This window comes from Brassica napus, chromosome C8, assembly GCF_020379485.1.
Source record: "Brassica napus cultivar Da-Ae chromosome C8, Da-Ae, whole genome shotgun sequence".
Taxonomy (NCBI): Eukaryota; Viridiplantae; Streptophyta; class Magnoliopsida; order Brassicales; family Brassicaceae; genus Brassica; species Brassica napus.
This window is the reverse complement of record NC_063451.1, coordinates 28,589,333-28,609,110: the sequence shown is the minus strand read 5'-3', so window position 1 is coordinate 28,609,110 and position 19,778 is coordinate 28,589,333. Positions and strand designations below refer to the sequence as shown.

Here is a 19,778-nt window from a genome sequence, read left to right as displayed (position 1 = left end):
TATGACCACCCAGATTTCAATCTAAGACACATCAGTATACTTTACATAGACACCCTTAAAGCGTTATGCTTATGCATGCATACAATTTTTGTTTTCCGGGGCTTTTTGTTCTGGATAACTCAAGCCTCGCTCAGGTATTAGGGTAAGATGGGCAAAAGGCCTATTAGTTTTTAGTTTTGATAAAATTTGTAAATATAGAAATTTAACAAAGAAGAAATAAAAAGCGTGGAAAGGGAAGAGAGGAAAACATTCCTGAAATAGAAACTTTAGTTTAGCTTTTTTTTTTTTTGTAACACTTGCTCTTTAATTAGAAAAAGGCTTCAGGCCCAAAGTAGTTTTAGTCCATGGATGGGTCAGATACACGAGAAGGAAATAGAGAGAGTTTTGCTAAACGATCCGCTTCCACATTCAGCGATCGGGAGAGATGAGAGAATGATATCTCGACAAAAGCATATGAGATCCTTTGGATATCTTTGACAATACCAAAGATCTCTTTTACCTGCATGTCGTTGTTGATGGTTCTGATGAGCGTTAGGTTGTCAGAGAAAGCTTTGAGCTTTTGGTGCTCAAGTTCCACTGCAGAGAGGAGACCAGATCGGAGCGCAATTGCTTCCGCTACTAGTGGTGAGGTGATCGATTCAAGCGTAGCTGAACCATAGCTAAGGTGAGTTCTGTTTCCATTAGAGAAGATCCAAGCGATTCCTGCCCGTTTTGATCTCTTATCGTATGCCGCATCAGATCTGCATGTCGTGTAGGCGCCGCTTTCACCAGTGTTTCCTGTCGATCTTCTTGATGTAGGTATCACTTTCTTCACCGATTGAATCTGTTGTTGTGCATTGTTCCATTCTCTTCCTAGATTCGGAGCTTTTGTCGTTGTTTCCATAGGTGATAGAATCCAATTCTCAAAGACATGCAAGTTGCGAGTCGACCAAATTGCCCAAAGGACCCAAGGGAGGACCGTCATTGCAATCCCTGATGGAGGCAAACAGACTGTGGTCCTGAATTCAACTAGAGCTTGCTTGAAGTTTATGTCCGTAGCTAGGTGAACTACTTGTCTCAGGGGGATTAGCTTCCAGACTTCTTGAGCAAAAGGTCAAGAGAAAAAGGTGTGCATCACCGTTTCACTACCTTTACATTTGATATACCGCACATCTGAGTTAATTCCACGTTTTTGCAGTTGCTCTCCCAGCGGTATGGCTTCGTTGATGATTGACCACAAGAAAAGCTTCATCTTTGGTGAGCATTTTGCAGACCATACATCTTTGATTCATCCAAATGTTTCTATGGTCTCATCTAGAGGTGTTAACTCTTTTGTAGAAACTGCGTAGTAACCTGACTTTGTGGTATAGGTACCAGACTGTAGCGGTTGCCATATGAAGATATCCTCTGTGTTTGCATGGCCAGGATGAAGGAGTTGAACTTCTGTAGCCACCTGAGGTAAGAGTTCTTCCACTCTCTTCTTATTCCACTTCATGTCTGTCGTAAGGAGATCAGCCATTGTTAGGTCTAGAGCATGATCTGGTATGGGTCCGTATGGTTTCAGCTCTGAGTCTAGAGAAATCCAAGAGTCTTTCCAAATCTTAGTATTGACCCCGTTACCAATAGCTTTACCTACTCTTCGTCTAAGTAGGTCCATGCCATGTAAAATACTTCTCCACCCATGAGAGCACACTGCCGGTAGTTCTACTTCTAAGAATGACCTCTTGTGGCAATATTTTCCTAGTAGAACCCTAGCTAGGAGACATTCCGGATTCGTAAGCAGTCGCCAAGCCTGCTTAGCAAGAAGAGCTTGGTTGAACAGTTGTATGTCTCTAAGTCCTAGTCCTCCTCTGTCTTTTGGTTTAGTCAGCTTGTCCCATGCTACCCAACACATTCGTCTTGTCCTATCCGATGAGTCCCACCAAAATCTAGTTAGAATTGACTGAATTCTTTTGCACAAACTGACAGGTAACTCAAAGCAAGACATGGTGTATGTGGGGATTGCTGTCAGCACCGCCTTTAACAGAGTGAGCTTCCCAGCTCTGGATAGGTGTCTCGTTGATCGGCTTGAAGCTTGTTGTCTGATGCGATCCACTATGGCCGTGAATAAGTCCTTTTTCCTCCTCCTGAAATGTTCAGGTAATCCCAAGTACTTTCCTGATCCTCTTTCTTTGTCAATTCCTAGAGTTTCTTTGACGCTTCTTTTTATTTCAGGTGGTGTCTTTGATGAGAACGTGATGGAGGATTTGTCGACATTTATTTTCTGCCCGAAGCTTTCTCGTACCTCTCAAGGACGATCTTCAGCTTATTGCAACTGGTCTGGGACGTTTGGCAGAAGAACATGGTATCATCTAGCGCCGGGAATTTGACTCTTTACCCGCGGAACCCGGCCCATTTGGCCCGCTACGGGGCGGGTGCGGGCCCAAAAAAATTGGGTTTTAAAAAATGCGGGTCAGGCGGATTGTGCCAGAAGATAGCGGGGCGGGCGCGGGTCTTAATAATTCTGGTAGCGGGTTAGCGGGCACCCGCATATGTTGAGAAACATGTGGTTTTGGTTTTAAGTTTGTGTTGTTTTTGCGTTTTAGGTTGTTAATGTGTGTCGTTGTTTAGTCTTAGGTTGTAACTGTGTGATGTTTTAACTTTTCAGGGGAATAAAATTAAAATCTGAAAGCCCTAGTTGGCTTCAGTCTCGTTTCGCTGCCGAACCCTAATCGAAGCTCACTCTCTGCTGATCGTTGTTTCTCATTCTGAGTCTCGACTTCTCAGTTCTCAGCATGTCTATGTGTCTCTAGACTGGACTCTCTGCATCTCTCTCTCTCTCTCTCTCGTTCAAGGACAAGGTATATGCCGATCTTTCTCTCTCTCAACTAGTCAACTATATGTCTATATCTCTCACTCTCTCGATCTATGTTTCTCCCGACTCTATGTCTCTCTCTGTCTCTCTCTCGACTCACTATCTCTGTCTCTCTCTCGACTCACTGTCTCTGTCGATCTCTGTCTTTACTGACTCTCTGTTTCTCTCATTGTTGAGTTCTCATAGTCTTCCTCTTGTATTTTTGTTCTGAACAGGTACTAACATGGATTCAGACCAACAAAATAGAGCTGATGGTGGAATAATAACAACATATCCGAGTGTTGTTAGTGAGGGGTCGAGCTTACCTCATGAAATTTCAGAGGATTCAAGTTAGCTGTCACCTCCCACAAAATGTTCAAGCACTGATCTATGCTCGTAATTGCCTCGGCGGCTTTGAACCATATGACAGTTGTAAGTTTACTTGATTCATAGTTTAGCACTCATATTGTACAGCAACAGAGTCTTCATTCATGAAATGTTATGTTGGTTTTGGACAGAAACAGAGGCTGTTGAATCTAGTGATCAAGAGGAAATCTTGATGTCTGTGACGTTTGCATAGACGTGTAAGTGATAGTTTATTAGTCATTTGCCTTCATTCATTTATTTGATGATCGTATACTGAACTATTTTACCATTTAGGCAACTGATCAATTTGAGGTCGTGGCAAAAACAAGAATGAAGACCTCTATGTATCTAAGTTCGATTTCAGTATGGATAAGAACTTATGTTTTTTGTGCTGTTTCCTGTTCTTTAGAACTTAAACCTATGGCGTGGTGTCTGTTGAAACTTAAATTTATGTCTTGTTGTTGAAACTTTGAGACTTATATTACGTTTTATGTGTGTTGTCATGTTTTTTTGTGATTTGGCCAAAAAAAAAAAATTTCTTGATTCTGGTGGGTTACCCGCGAGACCCGCTTGATTAATGCGGGGCGGGTGCGGGCGTCTTGTATAACTCTTAGCGGGTCAAGCGGGTAATTTTTTTTAAAAAAAAATTTGACTCATACCCGCAGCGGGGCGGGTCAGGCGGGACGGATCCGACCCGCTTCCCAGGACTAGTATCATCTGCAAAAAGCAGATGATTAACCCTTGGACTGCCCCTTGCCACTTTGATACCTTGAAAGGTACCGTCTCTTTCCGGCTTTTGACATAGACCAGATAATACTTGACCACAGAGAATGAATAAGTACGGGGAGAGTGGGTCTCCCTGTCTTATTTCTCGCTTAGGGTGTACCAGACCATGTACTGAATCGTTTATCAAGTAGGAGTAAGAAACTGTAGTTTAGCTAAGCTACGGAAACGTTACAAAACAGAAGAAAAAGTCTCGTCCTAACAATTTACTCACATGCTTTCTCCATTCTTCCATCGTTCTTCGGTCCTTGTGCATTTGTCATCTCGATATTTTTCTCTCTTTGCCTCACTCTCTAATCATAAATTAAACCTTTTTAACGTAGTTAACGAATTGAGTGACGAGTTGGGTTTACGGGTTTGAATGGTAGGGAAACTGATATTACATGTTGTGGTTTCGGCTATAGGAGAATTACGAAATTCGGTCACAAATCTTCTGTTATTTAAAATAAATAAAAAAAGACGAGTTGGGTTTAGGCCAATACACAACCAGTTCATTTTTCTCGGGAAATTTTAGTGTTTAGATGTGTAACATTTGAGAACTTTGTACTAATCATTCATTGTAATACATTTCTGAAATATAATAGTATATCTAAAAAGTTATAGACTTTTTTGGCCGCTATATCACTAAAATGTGTGCAAATTTTTTTTATCAATTGTCTAGAATTAATTTAATGTTTGTTTAAAATTAAGGATATAATTATAGTTTAAGAATCCATTTCTGATATCTAGCCCATATTACAAAGCATGATGAAAGATTATATATATATATATTTTTTTTTTTTTTAAAATAATTTTCAATATAGTGCACTGGCTGTTAAATAAAGATGGAGCTTGCGGGCCAAGAGACTGCATGGGCCAGGAATGGTGGCCACCGGTGTACGTTCCAATGACTTTATTCAACAACATGATGTCTGTATAATTTGATTCTTTATATCTTGTTGCTACTTAACCGATAACTTTATTCGGTCTATTAACGTCTAGTCGCATGCTGACGAATCGCGTGACGATTGAGCATCCATTAACAACAACATGATGAATTTCAACTATATAAATTTCTACTTCCAAGTTTTTGTAAAGTAAAGGGAATTAGAATCTAGATGTCTAACACGTGTACTGTTTGGAGAATCACAAAGACATCTTAAGAACTCCCTAGATTTTGTGTTAATCACAGTTAACAAGAGTTAAGACAACGTATTAAATGTATAAACCACATATTAATCACTATTTAGAGTGGTCCCTAATCCTAATTCTTTTCCCAATGTCCCGGACCACTCATTCTTAGTTAAGTACATTTTTAATCAGGTGTGTGTGCGCGTGTCAGTGTGATGCCACTATAAACATTCGGATTAGTCTCTTGAGTCTAACTCGGTGTTTTGAAACCCGACCCGGACCCGCGGTTGAACCGGTAAACCCGGCAACCAAGAAAAAATCCAGTTTGGATTTTGTGAAAAACCTAATATTTAGAAACCCGCAAAAACCCATAAAAACCCAGTAGAACCCGGCATCCGATACCGGTTGAACTACTGGTTGAACCAATAAATAACTTTTACTTTTTTTTTTTAATTTTAATTATGTTTTTAATTATGTTTTATATTCTAAATTTCCAATTAATAAGTTATATACTGACAAAAAAAGTTAGGTTTTTCCTTTTTACTTTTATATTTGTGATTTTTAGATTTTAATGAAGAAAATAAAGTGAATGATGGTAGAGAGAACCAAAACTAGTTGATGTGATTTGGTGTTAGTTTATTTCTGTTATTGATAATTTATTATAATGATTTTTTACTTTTGGTTTATTTTGTATTTGAAATTTAATTTATTATTCACATTAAACATTTATAAATTTTATGTCTTGATTTTTTAGATGTCATAACTCTCACCTTGTTAGACAAAATTATAAATAGTCTAAACTATTTTTTGATATTTTATATGTCAAATGAAAATAAAAATATAGAAATTAAAGTCAAGTATTTTCAAAATGTTATTAAACATAAATATATACATATCCAAACTATTATTTTATGTTTATAAGAACATTTAGAAAATATTAAACCTTAGTTTCTATATTTTTATTTACATAGCTGATATATTATTATGTAATAAAATTAATTTATTTATTAACATGCGGTTCGTCCGCGGTCGACCCAGTGATATAGCAACCCGGTAAATCGTCCGGTTCAGTGTCCGGGTCGGGTTTAAAAACATTGGTCTAACTTTATATCAAGTAATTCTCGGGTTTGCTAAAGATAGTGCTAAGTAAGTATAAATTGAAGTATAGTACTCGGTAATTAAATAAAAATATCTAGAAAAATTAAAAGAAGGAGGTGAGAGAGAAAGTTGACGTAGAAGACAAAGTTTCATGGAGACCAAGGAAATGTTTGCTAATCCATAAATCCAATGATGTTAATTCATTTAGCAACATGCAATTCTATTGGACTCTGACAATCATTTTTATTTTATTTATTTACATATCCTTTAAGCAAGTAGAAAGCCTATTTTTACTGATCCATATAAGTGGGAGCAGTTCCACATGAATTCACTGCAAACATAAAAAAACATTTTTATGTGAGTTGGTGCAAGAGTTTAGAAATATAGGACACTTGCCCTAAAGAAATTATAAGAGCAGCATCAACGGAACGCTTAAGTTGGAGGAGCTTAAAAAAATTATTATAATAGTGGGTGGGTCTTACATAAAAACTAAACACCGTCGCCTTTACGTTCTATTTAAGCGCCGTGTTTTTTCAAGGCTTGCACTGTTTCGCAGATCCCACTAACTCATGGCGACCCGCGATTGATTTATTTTTATTTTTATTTTTAATCAGACAAAAAAACTAAAAAAAAAAAATTAAACACTTCATTTGGATGCTAGGATTAATGGTGCTCTAAGACACTTGCCCTTATACACAGAAGAGTTAAGGACTTGAGGGGACATTGCACAGCTCTTTACATGGATTTTCGTTATTTTTTCTTTCTTTCTGACTCTTTGTATTAGATCTTTATGCACTTTTTGAAAATAACTTTAGCACTTTACAGATTTTTAATAGTTTTCCCATAATATCTAAGACTACTGTGGATACATAATTGATGATTAATAATACATTGTATAGCAGACATGTCTAATCTTGGACTTAGCCGCTTGTCTTTATTATACATTGTTTGACGTTTGTTTTGTAAGCTATGAGTTACGACAATGAACTGACACCAATTTCATCATCTAGGTTAATGCAGCTAGCTTACTATAAGTATATATACTTTCGGTAACCAGCACTGGCTCGAAAAGATACGAGCCTGTAAATGAACCATGGCTAACTTAAATTTTCATACGATTTGAATATGTATTAAACAACATTACGTAGTCATGTACGTTGTGGTATAATGGTCTCGATTACCCTCAAGAAAGTAAATTAGTTACGTTTCAAAGTGTGCAAATACTTTGTAATTTGTATGGGCTATTAATTTAGTCACTTTGACTTGAGTTTTGGTCGGGACGCGTTATCCGTTGATAGATTTCGGGAAAATCTTTGCCAACCTGCTCACGTCCAAATATGTGATGGCTAAATGCATTACGTAAATAATTAAAATGTATACTTTACATACCTATAAATAATATCGACTGAACATACAATTATGACAAGAAATTTTCTTGCCTCACCTATAAATGAGTTAATTATTAATTTTGTAATACTACTTTCGATAACTATATATATGATTAATTCTCTTTTATATGTCAATGAAATTTTAATCTTTAGGACCAGAAAACATAAGTTAATTTTCTTGCCTCACCTATAAACTAAGTTAGTTATTAATTTTGAAACACTACTTTCGATAACTATGCTTATTTCTCTTTTATATCTACTTTTTTGCATATACCCATATCAACAGTGGTGGAACTAGCAACGTGCCCAATTATATGTAAACTAATAAACACAAGTTTATAAGTAATTAACAAACTTGAGGAGAACCCACTCGGTGTCACCGTACTAACCATTCAACGTAATGCATGTCTAGGGATTCAATTATTTCTCGTTCTTAGAACTTTGACTGGTGAAACATATCGAGACTAGTCTAACTTCTGTATATCGTCAAGGTTGCTCCACGCCCACCGTGTGTGATGAGCCGAGATCAAAGCCGTGACGTTCTCTCCAATACACGGGTTTAAACCTATAATTAAGTTTTTTTAAAGAATTAATGTATAACTAATCTGTGGGCTGTAGTAAAATGTAGAAGAATGTTGGTGGACTCGTTGCTTACGTGGGAATATGTGCTTTAATATGAGTGAGTTTGTGAGTTGTATAAAGTAGCAACAGTGAGATAATATCTGAACACAAGATTACAAAGAACAGTTTAAAAGTTTTCTTTTTAAAAGTTGAAATCCTCTCGTTTAAATAGTCAAACTTGGAACTTGAACAACATCAAATTCACCAATCTTAGCCCAACTTGTCTAAAACTCTCTCCCACTCTATAATAACCAATAGCAATTCACCAGTGACTTAATACATATATACATTCAATCTCTTTGTTACAGAAGATCATAAAAAAAACATGAAGGTCAGTTTTGTGGTCCTTTGCATTTAGTATATATGTATATACATAACACATGATATGTTTTCATTGATTTTATTTTATTTTATTCATATGGTTTCTAAATTTTTTTTCCTTGTTGTATTCAGTTCTTAGGATGGATGCTGAACAAGCAAAATGCAAAACATGGGGATTATAATAGAACAAGCACTTCCTCTGCTTCTTCTCGTAAGATTTTACTTTCATAAATCTTAACTTCAAGATTCTGTTGTCTGCTAGGGATATGTGCAACCAATCCACCAGGATTCTTGTCTCTTTAGAATTTTCTGTTCTAATTAAATCTTGGTTTTGGACCTATTGTTTAAAAGATTCTTGTCTTTTCTTCTGCTAATTTGATTGGTCATCTAATTTTTGTTTCTTGAATATTGTTTTTAGATCATGTGAAGCAAGAGTCAAGAGAGGAGTTTAGCGACTGGCCTCACGCTTTGCTTGCTATTGGAACGTTTGGTTCAACAAGCACTGGTGTGAGCCAAAAAGAGAGCAACAATGTTCATGAAGAGATCGAAGAAGAGAAGAAGTCTATCTCGCATTCCGAGCCAGAAGAAGAGCCTTCTTCATCTGCTGATATTGATGATTTTACTCCAGAGGAGGCCAAGAAGTTGCAAAAGGAGTTGATGAAGATTTTATCAAGAACTAAGAAAAGGAAGTCTGATGTGAATAGAGAGCTCATGAAAAATCTTCCTTTGGATAGATTCTTGAACTGTCCGTCGAGTTTAAATGTGGAGAGGCGAATCAGCAATGCACTCTGTGCTGTTGTGGATTCATCTGAAGAGAGTGATGATATGGAGCGAACAATTAACGTTATTCTAGGTAGATGCAAAGAGATATCTATAGAGAGTAAGAAGAACAAGAAGAAGACAGACATAAGCAAGACGTCTGTCTCATATCTTTTCAAGAAGATCTTTGTATGTGCGGATGGGTTTTCTACACCCCCGAACCCTAGCTTGAGAGACACGCTTCAAGAATCAAGAATGGAGAAGGTAAAAAGAATATAAATTTTATTCAAATATAATATTTTTAGGTTGTCTCTAATCAAATATCAATTTACAGTTGTTGAAGATGATGCTACATAAGAAGATTAATGTTCAATCCTCGTCGAAACCAGCAACATCAACAACACAGAGATGCTTGCAAGGCAAGAAACAGCTCTCTTTGAAGAGTGAAGAAAAAGAAGAAGAAACCAACGAAAGAAGAAGTAGTAGCGATGGACATAAATGGGTCAAAACAGATTCTGACTGTGAGTTTTCATCGGATTCTCATTAAATTTAGTAAAAACTCATAAAGAAACAAGAGCTGATTCTATCTTGTTTTGATTACAGTCATAGTTCTTGAGATCTGATCAAACATTCGTTTTTGAAGCCTTTGCAAGAATCTATTCAGCGTACAGGTAATTAAGACATAACACGAGAATCTATTAAGCTTCTATGTTTCTCTTATCTAAAGCTTATGTGAGATGTTTTGTTTTATCATTTATGCAGATTCAAACTCGTAAAGGAAATAACGAAATGAGTCTCTTATTTTGGAGGATTTTTTTTGATGCATCTGCACGTGTTTGTATGTATACCTTGTTTTTTTTTGCATGATTTGATATGTGGGCATTTGGGCCCATAGAGGCAAACATGTTCTTGAAACATACATACATGTGTCTATTTATGTGATCATTTGTGTAATGTTAAGGTGGACAACCTTAAGTTTTAAAGGTGAATATTTCTTCTTCAATGCTACATTCTTTGTGCGTTTGGTTAAGTTATTTGTAAGAGAAGCCAAATCTTGAACTGAATAATACTCCTAGTTTCTCCTTGGTGTATTATATATCATATACATAAAAAATGTTAGAGGTCCCAAATCCCGATCAATTACCAAAAAATATGAAGATTCACTCAGGATGATGAGGAGAAACTATAACCACTTAATAATTTCCCCTGTTTTCTTGGATTAGTAGTAGTAAGTGCTTTCAAAATAAAACAATGAATTGTGAGATTATTCTTCCCAGTCTGTCCTAGTTTCAACCACATACACCACTGCTTGCTACAGTTAAAATACCACTAATTAAAATAACCAAAATAAAATTCATAAACTAAACTATCCCTTTAGCATAAAAACATTGGTGTTTAATTTTTGACTTGCTTTCTCGGAAGCTTTAAAATCGAATATTTGACTAGTACAAGTTTGATCACATTCACACGTAACAGTTAGTTAGGGCTATTTCGGCAAAAAGTTAGAAAACACACTTCCGAAGAATCTCAAACATACGGAACTGGAAGTTTCAGCCCAAGCCCATTTTATATACATTGCTAACAAAAACGTAAAGAAATTCTGAGAGCCACAACTTCCTAGGAATCTCCGGAAGAAAGAAATTCAAAAATACAATCGAAAGATTAAGCTCCACATCACGGAGGTCCCAAGAACCATACTTTTATTCTCTCTTTTTAGAAAAATACTATCATTTTACCAGAACACGTTTTTTCTAACGAGTCGTAATCACGAAGCAACGTATTGACTATTGCATCCGTGAAAGGGCCATTTCAGTCAATTAATCCCTTTAGCCATTAGCTTTGTTTTTTTTGACTAATCGTATAAGGTGGGATCAAAAGATTTGCCTTCTCTCGTGGAAAAAAAATGCAAATCCCACATTACTGCTGTCGCGAGTGCGTCGTATGATATTGCGCGACCTGTCCTAATCATAACAGATGACTCTATTTAACTCACGTGTTTTTTTCATGTTCTGTCGGGTCTCAGACAAGTGCATTCTTTTGAATTTTTTTCACACGGAACTCCGGAAATTACGAGGCAGAGCCCCACATGGCCCACGTTCTATCTATCCGAGTTTCCGTTAAAGCTAACTAACAAGTTCTTGTAACGCATGAAAAGTCCCATGAATGTGAGTTATAACTACGATGCTGCCACCACGACAAGAAGACTGAGTTCTTGTGAAAGGGCAGTTTTGTAGTTACACACATCTTTGGGGTTCCTTTGCGAATATGCAGCAGATTGGCAAACGGCGTTTGGTAACGTGGTCGTCGGTTTGTAACTCTTTACGCGTAAGGAAAACGTGCGGGAAATTCTAATCGGAAAAAAGGAATTGTTTAGTCTAAATTTAAAATCTGACCGTCCATAAACAGATATTCTGTAACAAACTAAACAAAAACATGTGAGCATATTTAAATAATAAGATAGGCGATGGATTTGTTATACCAAACTTATAACAATAAATAATCAACGATGGATTACTACCATTAACTTTAATATATATGAAATTTCCTCTCTCTTTCACTCGAGGAATATTTATTTGTTATTAATGATGAATTATGCCACATATCTGAATTTTCATTTATCAATAAAAATTGCTCAAAGTAAAATTACCCCATACTAAAAAAGAAGAATAAGAAAAAAAAATATATATATATATATATATCATTTAGTTATAAAAACACATGATCGAGCTCGACGCATCCCACTTGTACTCTTTCTTCCATTTGACGCACAAAAAAGAAAAGAAAAAGATACCGAATACATAACTAAAAACAAACAAAACTCTGGAGAATCTCTCCTTATTATTCACAATATGTCAAGAAATGAAGATGGTAAGGCACCACCGCCGGAGAAGTCCAACTTCACCCGGCGATGTAGTTTGCTCAGCCGTTACTTGAAGGAGAAGGGTAGTTTCGGTAACATAGATCTTGGATTGGTCCGAAAGCCTGGTCCGGATCTCGGGTTACCCGGAAACTCTGATCAACAAGGTATTTTATATGTTCCTAGCTCTCATGTCCGCCACTTGTAATAGTAAAGTCTGTTTTTATTTTATTCATTTGCAAGTCACTTCCTTAAAACTCGAATTAATCTACTTTTGTAATATGTAACCAGGAAAAAAATAAGAAGAGAATTTAGTTGATTTTGGAAACTGAGACGGTTCATGAATCGCAAAAAAAAAATAATTATTTTTTGTAGAGTTTATTCGTTTGATGATTCCAATAAAGCTGACAAGAGTTTTTTATTCTCTTTATTCAGAGAAACAAAATGTGATGCATAAGGCAAATTCGGAACTCAAAGCCCTTAATGTCTTAGGCGAACCCTCTATCTCATCTGGAGGCAAAGCCAAAGCTACCAATCTCAGGTGAGGTCTATAGTAATTAATACTTGTTGCTCTTCCGGTTTTTAAATGGTTCTCTTCTGAAACCGACTTTTGGTTTACAGTGAACCATCAGAGCCAGTTAGTTCTCAGCTAACAATATTCTTTGGAGGAAAAGTTCTAGTATACAATGAGTTTCCTTCAGACAAAGCTAAAGAGATAATACAGGTAGCAAAAGAAGCCAAGTCTGTGACTGATATTAACATTCAGACACAAATCAATGTCCAAAAGGACCACAACAAAAGCAACATGGTTCTTCCTGATCTCAACGAGCCCACAGATACTGCGGATGTCAATCAACAGCAACAACAACAAAACCAGCTCGTGGAACGTATAGCACGTAGAGCTTCCTTACATCGCTTCTTTGCTAAACGTAAAGACAGGTAAACATAACTTGACTAGTTCAAAAGATTATGTATTTGACAACTAAGTGCCCTTAAATGATCCTAGTAATTAATCAAAACCGCGATAGATACTCACATGACAATTTTCGTACATATATTTTTTTCATCAGAGCTGTGGCTAGAGCTCCATACCAAGTTAACCAAACTGGTGGTGGTCATCATTATCCTCCGAAGCCAGAGACTGTACCTGGTCAACAGCTAGAGCAGGGACAGTCGTCACAACGACCGGCTCAACCCAAACCAGAATGTGATAAAGATATGTTGATGGAAGTTAAGGAAGATGGCCAGTGTTCGAAAGATCTCGAACTTAGGCTATAATCAAATTTTATTAAATATTTGTAAGAAACTTAAACTTAAGATTATCGTCTGAATTATTTCAAGTGATTTTTGCTTTGTACTAAAGTTTTTTTTTTTTTGAAAATTGCTTTGTACTAAAGTTTGTAATCATTTTTAACTTGGGATATTAATAAATGCAATAGTGAATTTAGTTGCAATTTATAACAATTTGATTTGCAAGTTACTGTGGAGTTTATTTTTAGTCGTTGGGTGCAAGTTACATCGATTTGATTTACAATTATCCTCTAAAACAAAATCAATCAAAAAGATTCTATCATGAAATATGAAATTACTACAAAAAATCAGCAATAGGGAAATATTTAATTTGTAGTTGTAGGCAACAAACTAATTGATGATGTTAAAGGTTTGATTAAATATTACAGTTTTTTTTTGCATGATGTATATATAGAAGCATTTGAAAATGCTGCAATATTTTGTTGTATTTTAGCTGTTTTTGGACTTGTCCGTTATCAACGGAGTTTATAACTCACTCACTCCACCATAATATAAAACAACACACGGAAGGCACTTTCATAGTTTTTGTTAAGAGTATTTTTCAATTTTTATCATGGAAGTATAAATCTTGAAGGTTTAAAGTGGAGGTAAGTTCCACTTTGAAAGTTTTTCATGGGATTTTCCCAATGTTTTTTTCCAACAGGAAGTACGACACTATGTTGAGTACTCCTAATTTAAATATCTAATTTGGATAATGTAACTGTGGCTTTTATTATAGAGAAAGTCATTTGGTAAAGTACATCAATTACATGAGATTGTAGCGAATTACATTACAATTTTGTTGGCATCGACTTCAATTGTATCATTTTTGCCAATTAGAATTACCTAACCTAGTTTATGATGGATAAAGAATGTCTTTTTCGGAGTGAAAATGCAAATGAGAGAGTGAGTTTGCTTACAGTATTTTTGTAAGCTGTAAAGCTTCAAAAGCTTGTGGGTTTATATAGCATCAGATCTCCATCAAACTATGATCTCGTGCTAAATCTCCATGAATTAAAAGTTTCAAATCTATTTATCTCCGAAACAATAGTTCGAATCTTAATTACCCATACACAATAATTTTAATTGGTTTACTCTTAACCAAACATTCTAATCCAACTAACCAAAACAAAACCAAATTAATTAAAAAATGATCTTTTTCAATAATGTGACAAGCTGCGGATATGAATATACACTATCCTCTTCGTAGAAGAGAGATCAATGAACTCAAGCAAGTAATGAATCTTTCTCTCAAAATCCAAAAATTTTAGGCTCCAACAATCCAATGCAATGTGATGATGAGGAACAGCAATCATGCAAGCAGTCAGCCGAAGGTGATAATGATGAACAGCACTCGAGCTTGCGTTAACCCAACTTGCGTTAGAACAGCTCTCATCTTTGGATGCTCGAGAACAGATAGACAAACTGAGCCGCAAGATTTGAAGATACAATCGGAGAGAGAACTGTTGTCTAAGCATATATATGATGATGATGATTCACAGTGATGGAGATTCCACCGGAGGAACTGCGTTTAGTCGCGCGGAGGAGGAGTGATTGTGGTGATGCTCGAAGGCGATGTGTGATGGGTTAGAGGCGGAGAACACGACATTGTATTTGTTAGTTAATTGGGTTTTGTTTTGGTTTAGTTGGTTTAGAATGTTTGGTTTAGAATAAACCAATTAAAACCATTGTCTATAGATAATTAAGTTTCGAACTATTGTTTCGAGGATAAATAGATTTGAAACTTTTAATTTATGGAGATTTAGCATGAAGTCATAGTTTGGTGGAGATTTGATGCTATATGATAGTTCTCGTGGGGAAATAGATCGTTAACCCAAAGCTTCTTGACCTTTCTTGTGATATACTGTTTTCAGTTTTTCATAATGGATTTTGACTTTTGAGTATGGTCATGGCGTGCGTGATGTGATTTGATCAGTTTAGTAAATTTTCTCTCTTTGACATTTTTGTTTTTTTTTTAACGTCTAAACAGATTTTATTGATATACCAAAATACAAATAGAGGTGTAGAATCGTATCCAAAGCAACGACATACAATTTATTGAATAAACAGAAATATGCGATATATGCAGAAGATAAATTGTTTGTAGAAGTGAAGACATTTCTGGTCCTTTTTATGTTTTCTTTTTGTTTACTAAAAAAAACTTTCTCCACAAAATATCATAACAATACTGTAATAATACATACCAACGTAGAATTTCATACTAAATATATCTCATTTATTTAACGGTGATGCATGCATGATCGGATTAATTTATTTAGAATTTCATACCAAAAGAAATTATAGATTTCTAGTAATTACATAATACCAGTCAACCATTCATAGTAAAATATATAATTATTTGAGAGTTACTTGAAATTATTTATAGAAATCATTTACGAATTTGAAATACTTTATAAGAATTTAATATTATGTTTCATTATTATATTTACATATAATATTGAATAAAATATATTTGTAAATAACCTATTTTAAAAGTAAATTCACACAACATTCAAAGGTTGGAAAGTCAATGTGGCAATAACATCTAAAAAATAAAAAAAACGAATAAGTTAAGATATAAGAGAATTTATTTCTCTTCTAATTACAATAAAGTACCACAATTAATAGTGATTATATCAAAAGCTATCGGGCCATATGAGACCCTAGTCGTTAGACCGTTGTAATTAGGTTTTATGTAACCTACGTTACCTCTTGTATATAAGGCACAACTTTCACAACGCATCAAACAAGAATCATCTTTATACTACTAAGAGTTCTTGACATGGTATCAGAGCATTAAACCTAACTTCAAATTCTAGGTTTTCTAGTTAACCGATCCATCTATAATTTTTTTCTTCTCTCTTTGACCTAAGCTGGCTTATTATTCTATCGAAAGCTTCTTCTAAAAACATGCTGAAATCAACTGATTCTGAAACTTCAGATCAGTCTAGGGTTCGTACGGAACTTACTCGACGTACGATCTCACCGCCGGTGATAATCCCGGTCATACGATCTCGTGTCCGGCGTTACGTGGAACAAACTAATACGAGTGGTCTGCAAATATTCGCTTGGCTTTGAAAGCAAGAAAAAAATTTGGTTTTGCAGACGGATCTCTTCCAAAACCGTCTGAAGACTCTGATGATTATGAAGATTGGTGCGCGAACAACGCATTAGTCGTGTCCTGGATCAAGCTTACCATCGAAGAATCTATGTGTTCAACTCTCTCTCACAGTGACGATGCTTCTAGCTTGTGGATGCAGATCCAAAAACGGTTTGCAATGAAGAATGCGCAGCGAGTTCAACGGCTCAAAACTGAGCTAGCTAACTGTAGACAACAAGGGACACCAATCGAAACATACTTCGGTAAACTGACGAAGTTATGGACAAACTTGGCTGATTATCAGCAAGCAAAAACAATGGAAGATATAGCAAGAGAACGTGAGGAAGACAAACTTCATCAGTTCCTTATGGGAATTGACAACTCGCTATATGGTGCTGTAAAATCTTCACTCTTATCACGCACGCCACTTCCATCACTAGACGAAGCCTACAACATTCTTATTCAAGATGAGAAATCAAAATCGTTGGCTAAGCTTCACGAAGACAAGACTGAAGGTGTAAGTTTTGCGGTTCAGACGCAGACTCGCTCTCGCCAGTCAACTGATACACGAGGAGGTTCCTTGATCTTCACTCTATGTGGAAAAAATGGCCATCTTGCTGAGAACTGCTTCAAAAAGATCGGGTATCCTGCATGGTGGGGTGAACGTACGCGGAACAAACCAGGTTTCTCGTCGACTACACCTTCTTGGAATGGAGGCGCTCGTCCAAAATCTGACATTGCGCGTGCCAATCACGTAGCTGCTGCAGTTTCTCCCGCCTCACTCAACTCGACAATCACCTCAGCGGATCGAGTTGGCTTCAGTGGTTTAAGTGATAGTCAATGGAAGACGTTGGTTTACATGCTTAATGATCACAAAGTCAGTTCGCATGGTCACTCCTCAGGTACGTCTTTTCTCGAGTCCTGGATCATTGACACAAGAGCTTCCAATCACATGACTGTTTTGTCTGATTTGCGTGATACGGCACCCATGTTGATCAAACTTCCTGATGGGAGATTCACCACATCAACAAAATATGGATCAGTCTCTGTTGGTTCATCGCTTATACTACAAAACGTTTTCTTCGTCGATGGCCTGCATTGTCATCTGATTTCAGTGTCTCATCTAACTCGTGATAAGAAGTGCATCTTTCAGATATCTGATCATCTTTGTGTTGTTCAGGATCGCATCACACAGATGCTGATTGGAGCGGGTGAACAGCTGAATGGGCTTTATTTTTTCAGAGGAATGGATGTGGCAGCGGCTGTTTCACAAGAGGATAGAACTTCGTCGAAGCTCTGGCATAGCCGTATGGGACATCCTTCTTCAAAGGCTTTGGAGTTATTGAATTTTTTTGATTTCAGTACTGGTGTTTTTGATTCTAAGACATGTGAAGTTTGTATTCGTGCAAAACAAACTCGCGATTCTTTTCCGTTAAGCAGTAATAAAACAACTATGGTTTTTGAGTTACTTCACTGTGATCTCTGGGGGCCTTACAAAACTACATCATGTGGCTCAAAATACTTTCTTACTATTCTCGACGATTACTCTCGTGCTGTTTGGATCTATCTCCTTCCATCTAAGCGAGATGCACCAAAACATTTACAAGATTACATCGCTTTGGTAGAAAGGCAATTCAACACTCATGTTAAAACCATACGTACTGACAACGGATCAGAGTTCGTGTGCCTAACAAACTTTTTCAGAGAAAAAGGAATCATTCATGAGACTTCATGTGTTGGAACTCCACAACAGAATGGTAGGGTTGAGCGTAAACATCGTCATCTGCTCAATGTCGCCCGCGCTCTTAGATTCCAAGCCTCTCTCCCTGTTGATTTTTGGAGCTACTGTGCAATGGCTGCTGGTTATTTGATCAATCACACACCAACTGCAGTACTTAACGGGAAAACACCATATGAGCTTCTTTACAAGAAAGCACCGCCGATGAATCATATCAAAGTCTTTGGATGTCTCTGTTATGTCCATAATCAAAAGCATGGAGGAGACAAGTTCGCAAGTCGCACCACAAAATCTATCTTTCTTGGATATCCTTTTGGGAAGAAAGGTTGGCGTGTGTATAATCTGGAAGCTGGTCTAATATCTGTCTCCCGCGATGTGATCTTCTGTGAAACCGAGTTTCATATGTCTAAAACTTTGGAGTCGAGTTCGCCTGAGATTACTACGTCTCCTGCAGCTTCATATATTGAATTCTTTGATGATGAAGTTTCAGCAACGGCACAACCACTTCCTCCGTCTGATTTTACTCCTCAAACAATGGAAACGCCAATACCAGCTGCTGAAACCTTAATGAAAAATGAAAATCCAGCTGATTTTCTTTCCTGTTCCTTAACTAAAGAAGACAACGATATCTCTTCTTCACAGACTATGGATTCATCAACTTCGATCGATAATCATGTACCACAGACAACCTCAGCTGAGCCTGAAGCTCTAGGACGAGGTCAGCGAATCAAAAAGCCACCTACAAAGCTTGCAGATTACGTTACTACTCTTCTTCATCAGCCATATCCTTCTCCAACGCCATATCCTATCGAAAATTATATCTCCAGTGCTCGGTTCTCCAATGGCTATCAAACATATCTTTTAGCCATCACTTCAACTCGGGAACCGTTGAGCTACAAAGAGGCTGCTGAAGATGAACTCTGGCGCGACTCAGTGGCTGATGAAATTTTTGCACTCGCAGATAGTAATACATGGACTGTTGTTGATCTTCCTCCAGACAAGAAAGCTCTCAACTGTATGTGGGTCTTTCGGTTGAAATTCAATGCATATGGAACAATACGAAGACGCAACTCTTGTCTGGTGGTATGTGGAAATAATCAAACTGAAGGTATTGACTACACAGAAACCTTCGCTCCTGTTGCAAAAATGGTTACCGTTCAAACATTTCTTCAGCAAGCTGTTTCGTTGGATTGGTAAGTTTATCAAATGGACGTACACAACGCATTTCTTCACGGTGATCTTGATGAAGAAGTGTACATGCAATTTCCACCTGGTTTCCGTACTAACGACAAGAACAAGGTTTGTCGCTTGCATAAATCCCTCTACGGACTTAAGCAATCACCTCGGTGTTGGTTTGCCAAGCTTGAAACTGCCTTGGTCGATTATGGGTTCGTCCGGAATGAGAAGGACTATTCTTTATTCACTTACGAAAAAGACAACAATCACATTCATCTTCTAGTTTACGTTGACGATCTGATTATCACTGGAAATTCTAAAGGCATTATAGATAAGTTCAAGTCTTATCTCTGCACCTG

The 19,778-nt window shown here is 36.8% G+C and overlaps 3 protein-coding genes across 3 annotated transcripts; 2 read left to right on the top strand and 1 right to left on the bottom strand.

Moving 5' to 3' along the window:
* Nucleotides 1-337: 337 nt before the first annotated feature.
* LOC125591960 lies at nucleotides 338-964 on the bottom strand. The gene has a single exon (XM_048766901.1). The coding sequence runs from the start codon at nucleotides 962-964 to the stop codon at nucleotides 338-340; it is 627 nt and encodes a 208-aa protein (XP_048622858.1).
* Nucleotides 965-7,231: 6,267 nt separating this feature from the next.
* Nucleotides 7,232-10,340, top strand: LOC106356583 (protein LAZY 2). Its single transcript, XM_013796314.3, has 6 exons — nucleotides 7,232-8,509; nucleotides 8,632-8,710; nucleotides 8,918-9,522; nucleotides 9,593-9,779; nucleotides 9,862-9,929; nucleotides 10,021-10,340. The coding sequence occupies exons 1-5, from the start codon at nucleotides 8,504-8,506 to the stop codon at nucleotides 9,879-9,881; spliced, it is 897 nt and encodes a 298-aa protein (XP_013651768.2). The 5' UTR covers nucleotides 7,232-8,503; the 3' UTR covers nucleotides 9,882-9,929; nucleotides 10,021-10,340.
* A 1,641-nt stretch (nucleotides 10,341-11,981) lies between these two features.
* LOC106358572 (protein TIFY 11A) lies at nucleotides 11,982-13,579 on the top strand. The gene is made up of 5 exons (XM_048766427.1): nucleotides 11,982-12,282; nucleotides 12,551-12,656; nucleotides 12,737-13,054; nucleotides 13,186-13,478; nucleotides 13,513-13,579. The coding sequence occupies exons 1-4, from the start codon at nucleotides 12,108-12,110 to the stop codon at nucleotides 13,391-13,393; spliced, it is 807 nt and encodes a 268-aa protein (XP_048622384.1). The 5' UTR covers nucleotides 11,982-12,107; the 3' UTR covers nucleotides 13,394-13,478; nucleotides 13,513-13,579.
* The last annotated feature ends 6,199 nt before the right edge of the window (nucleotides 13,580-19,778 follow it).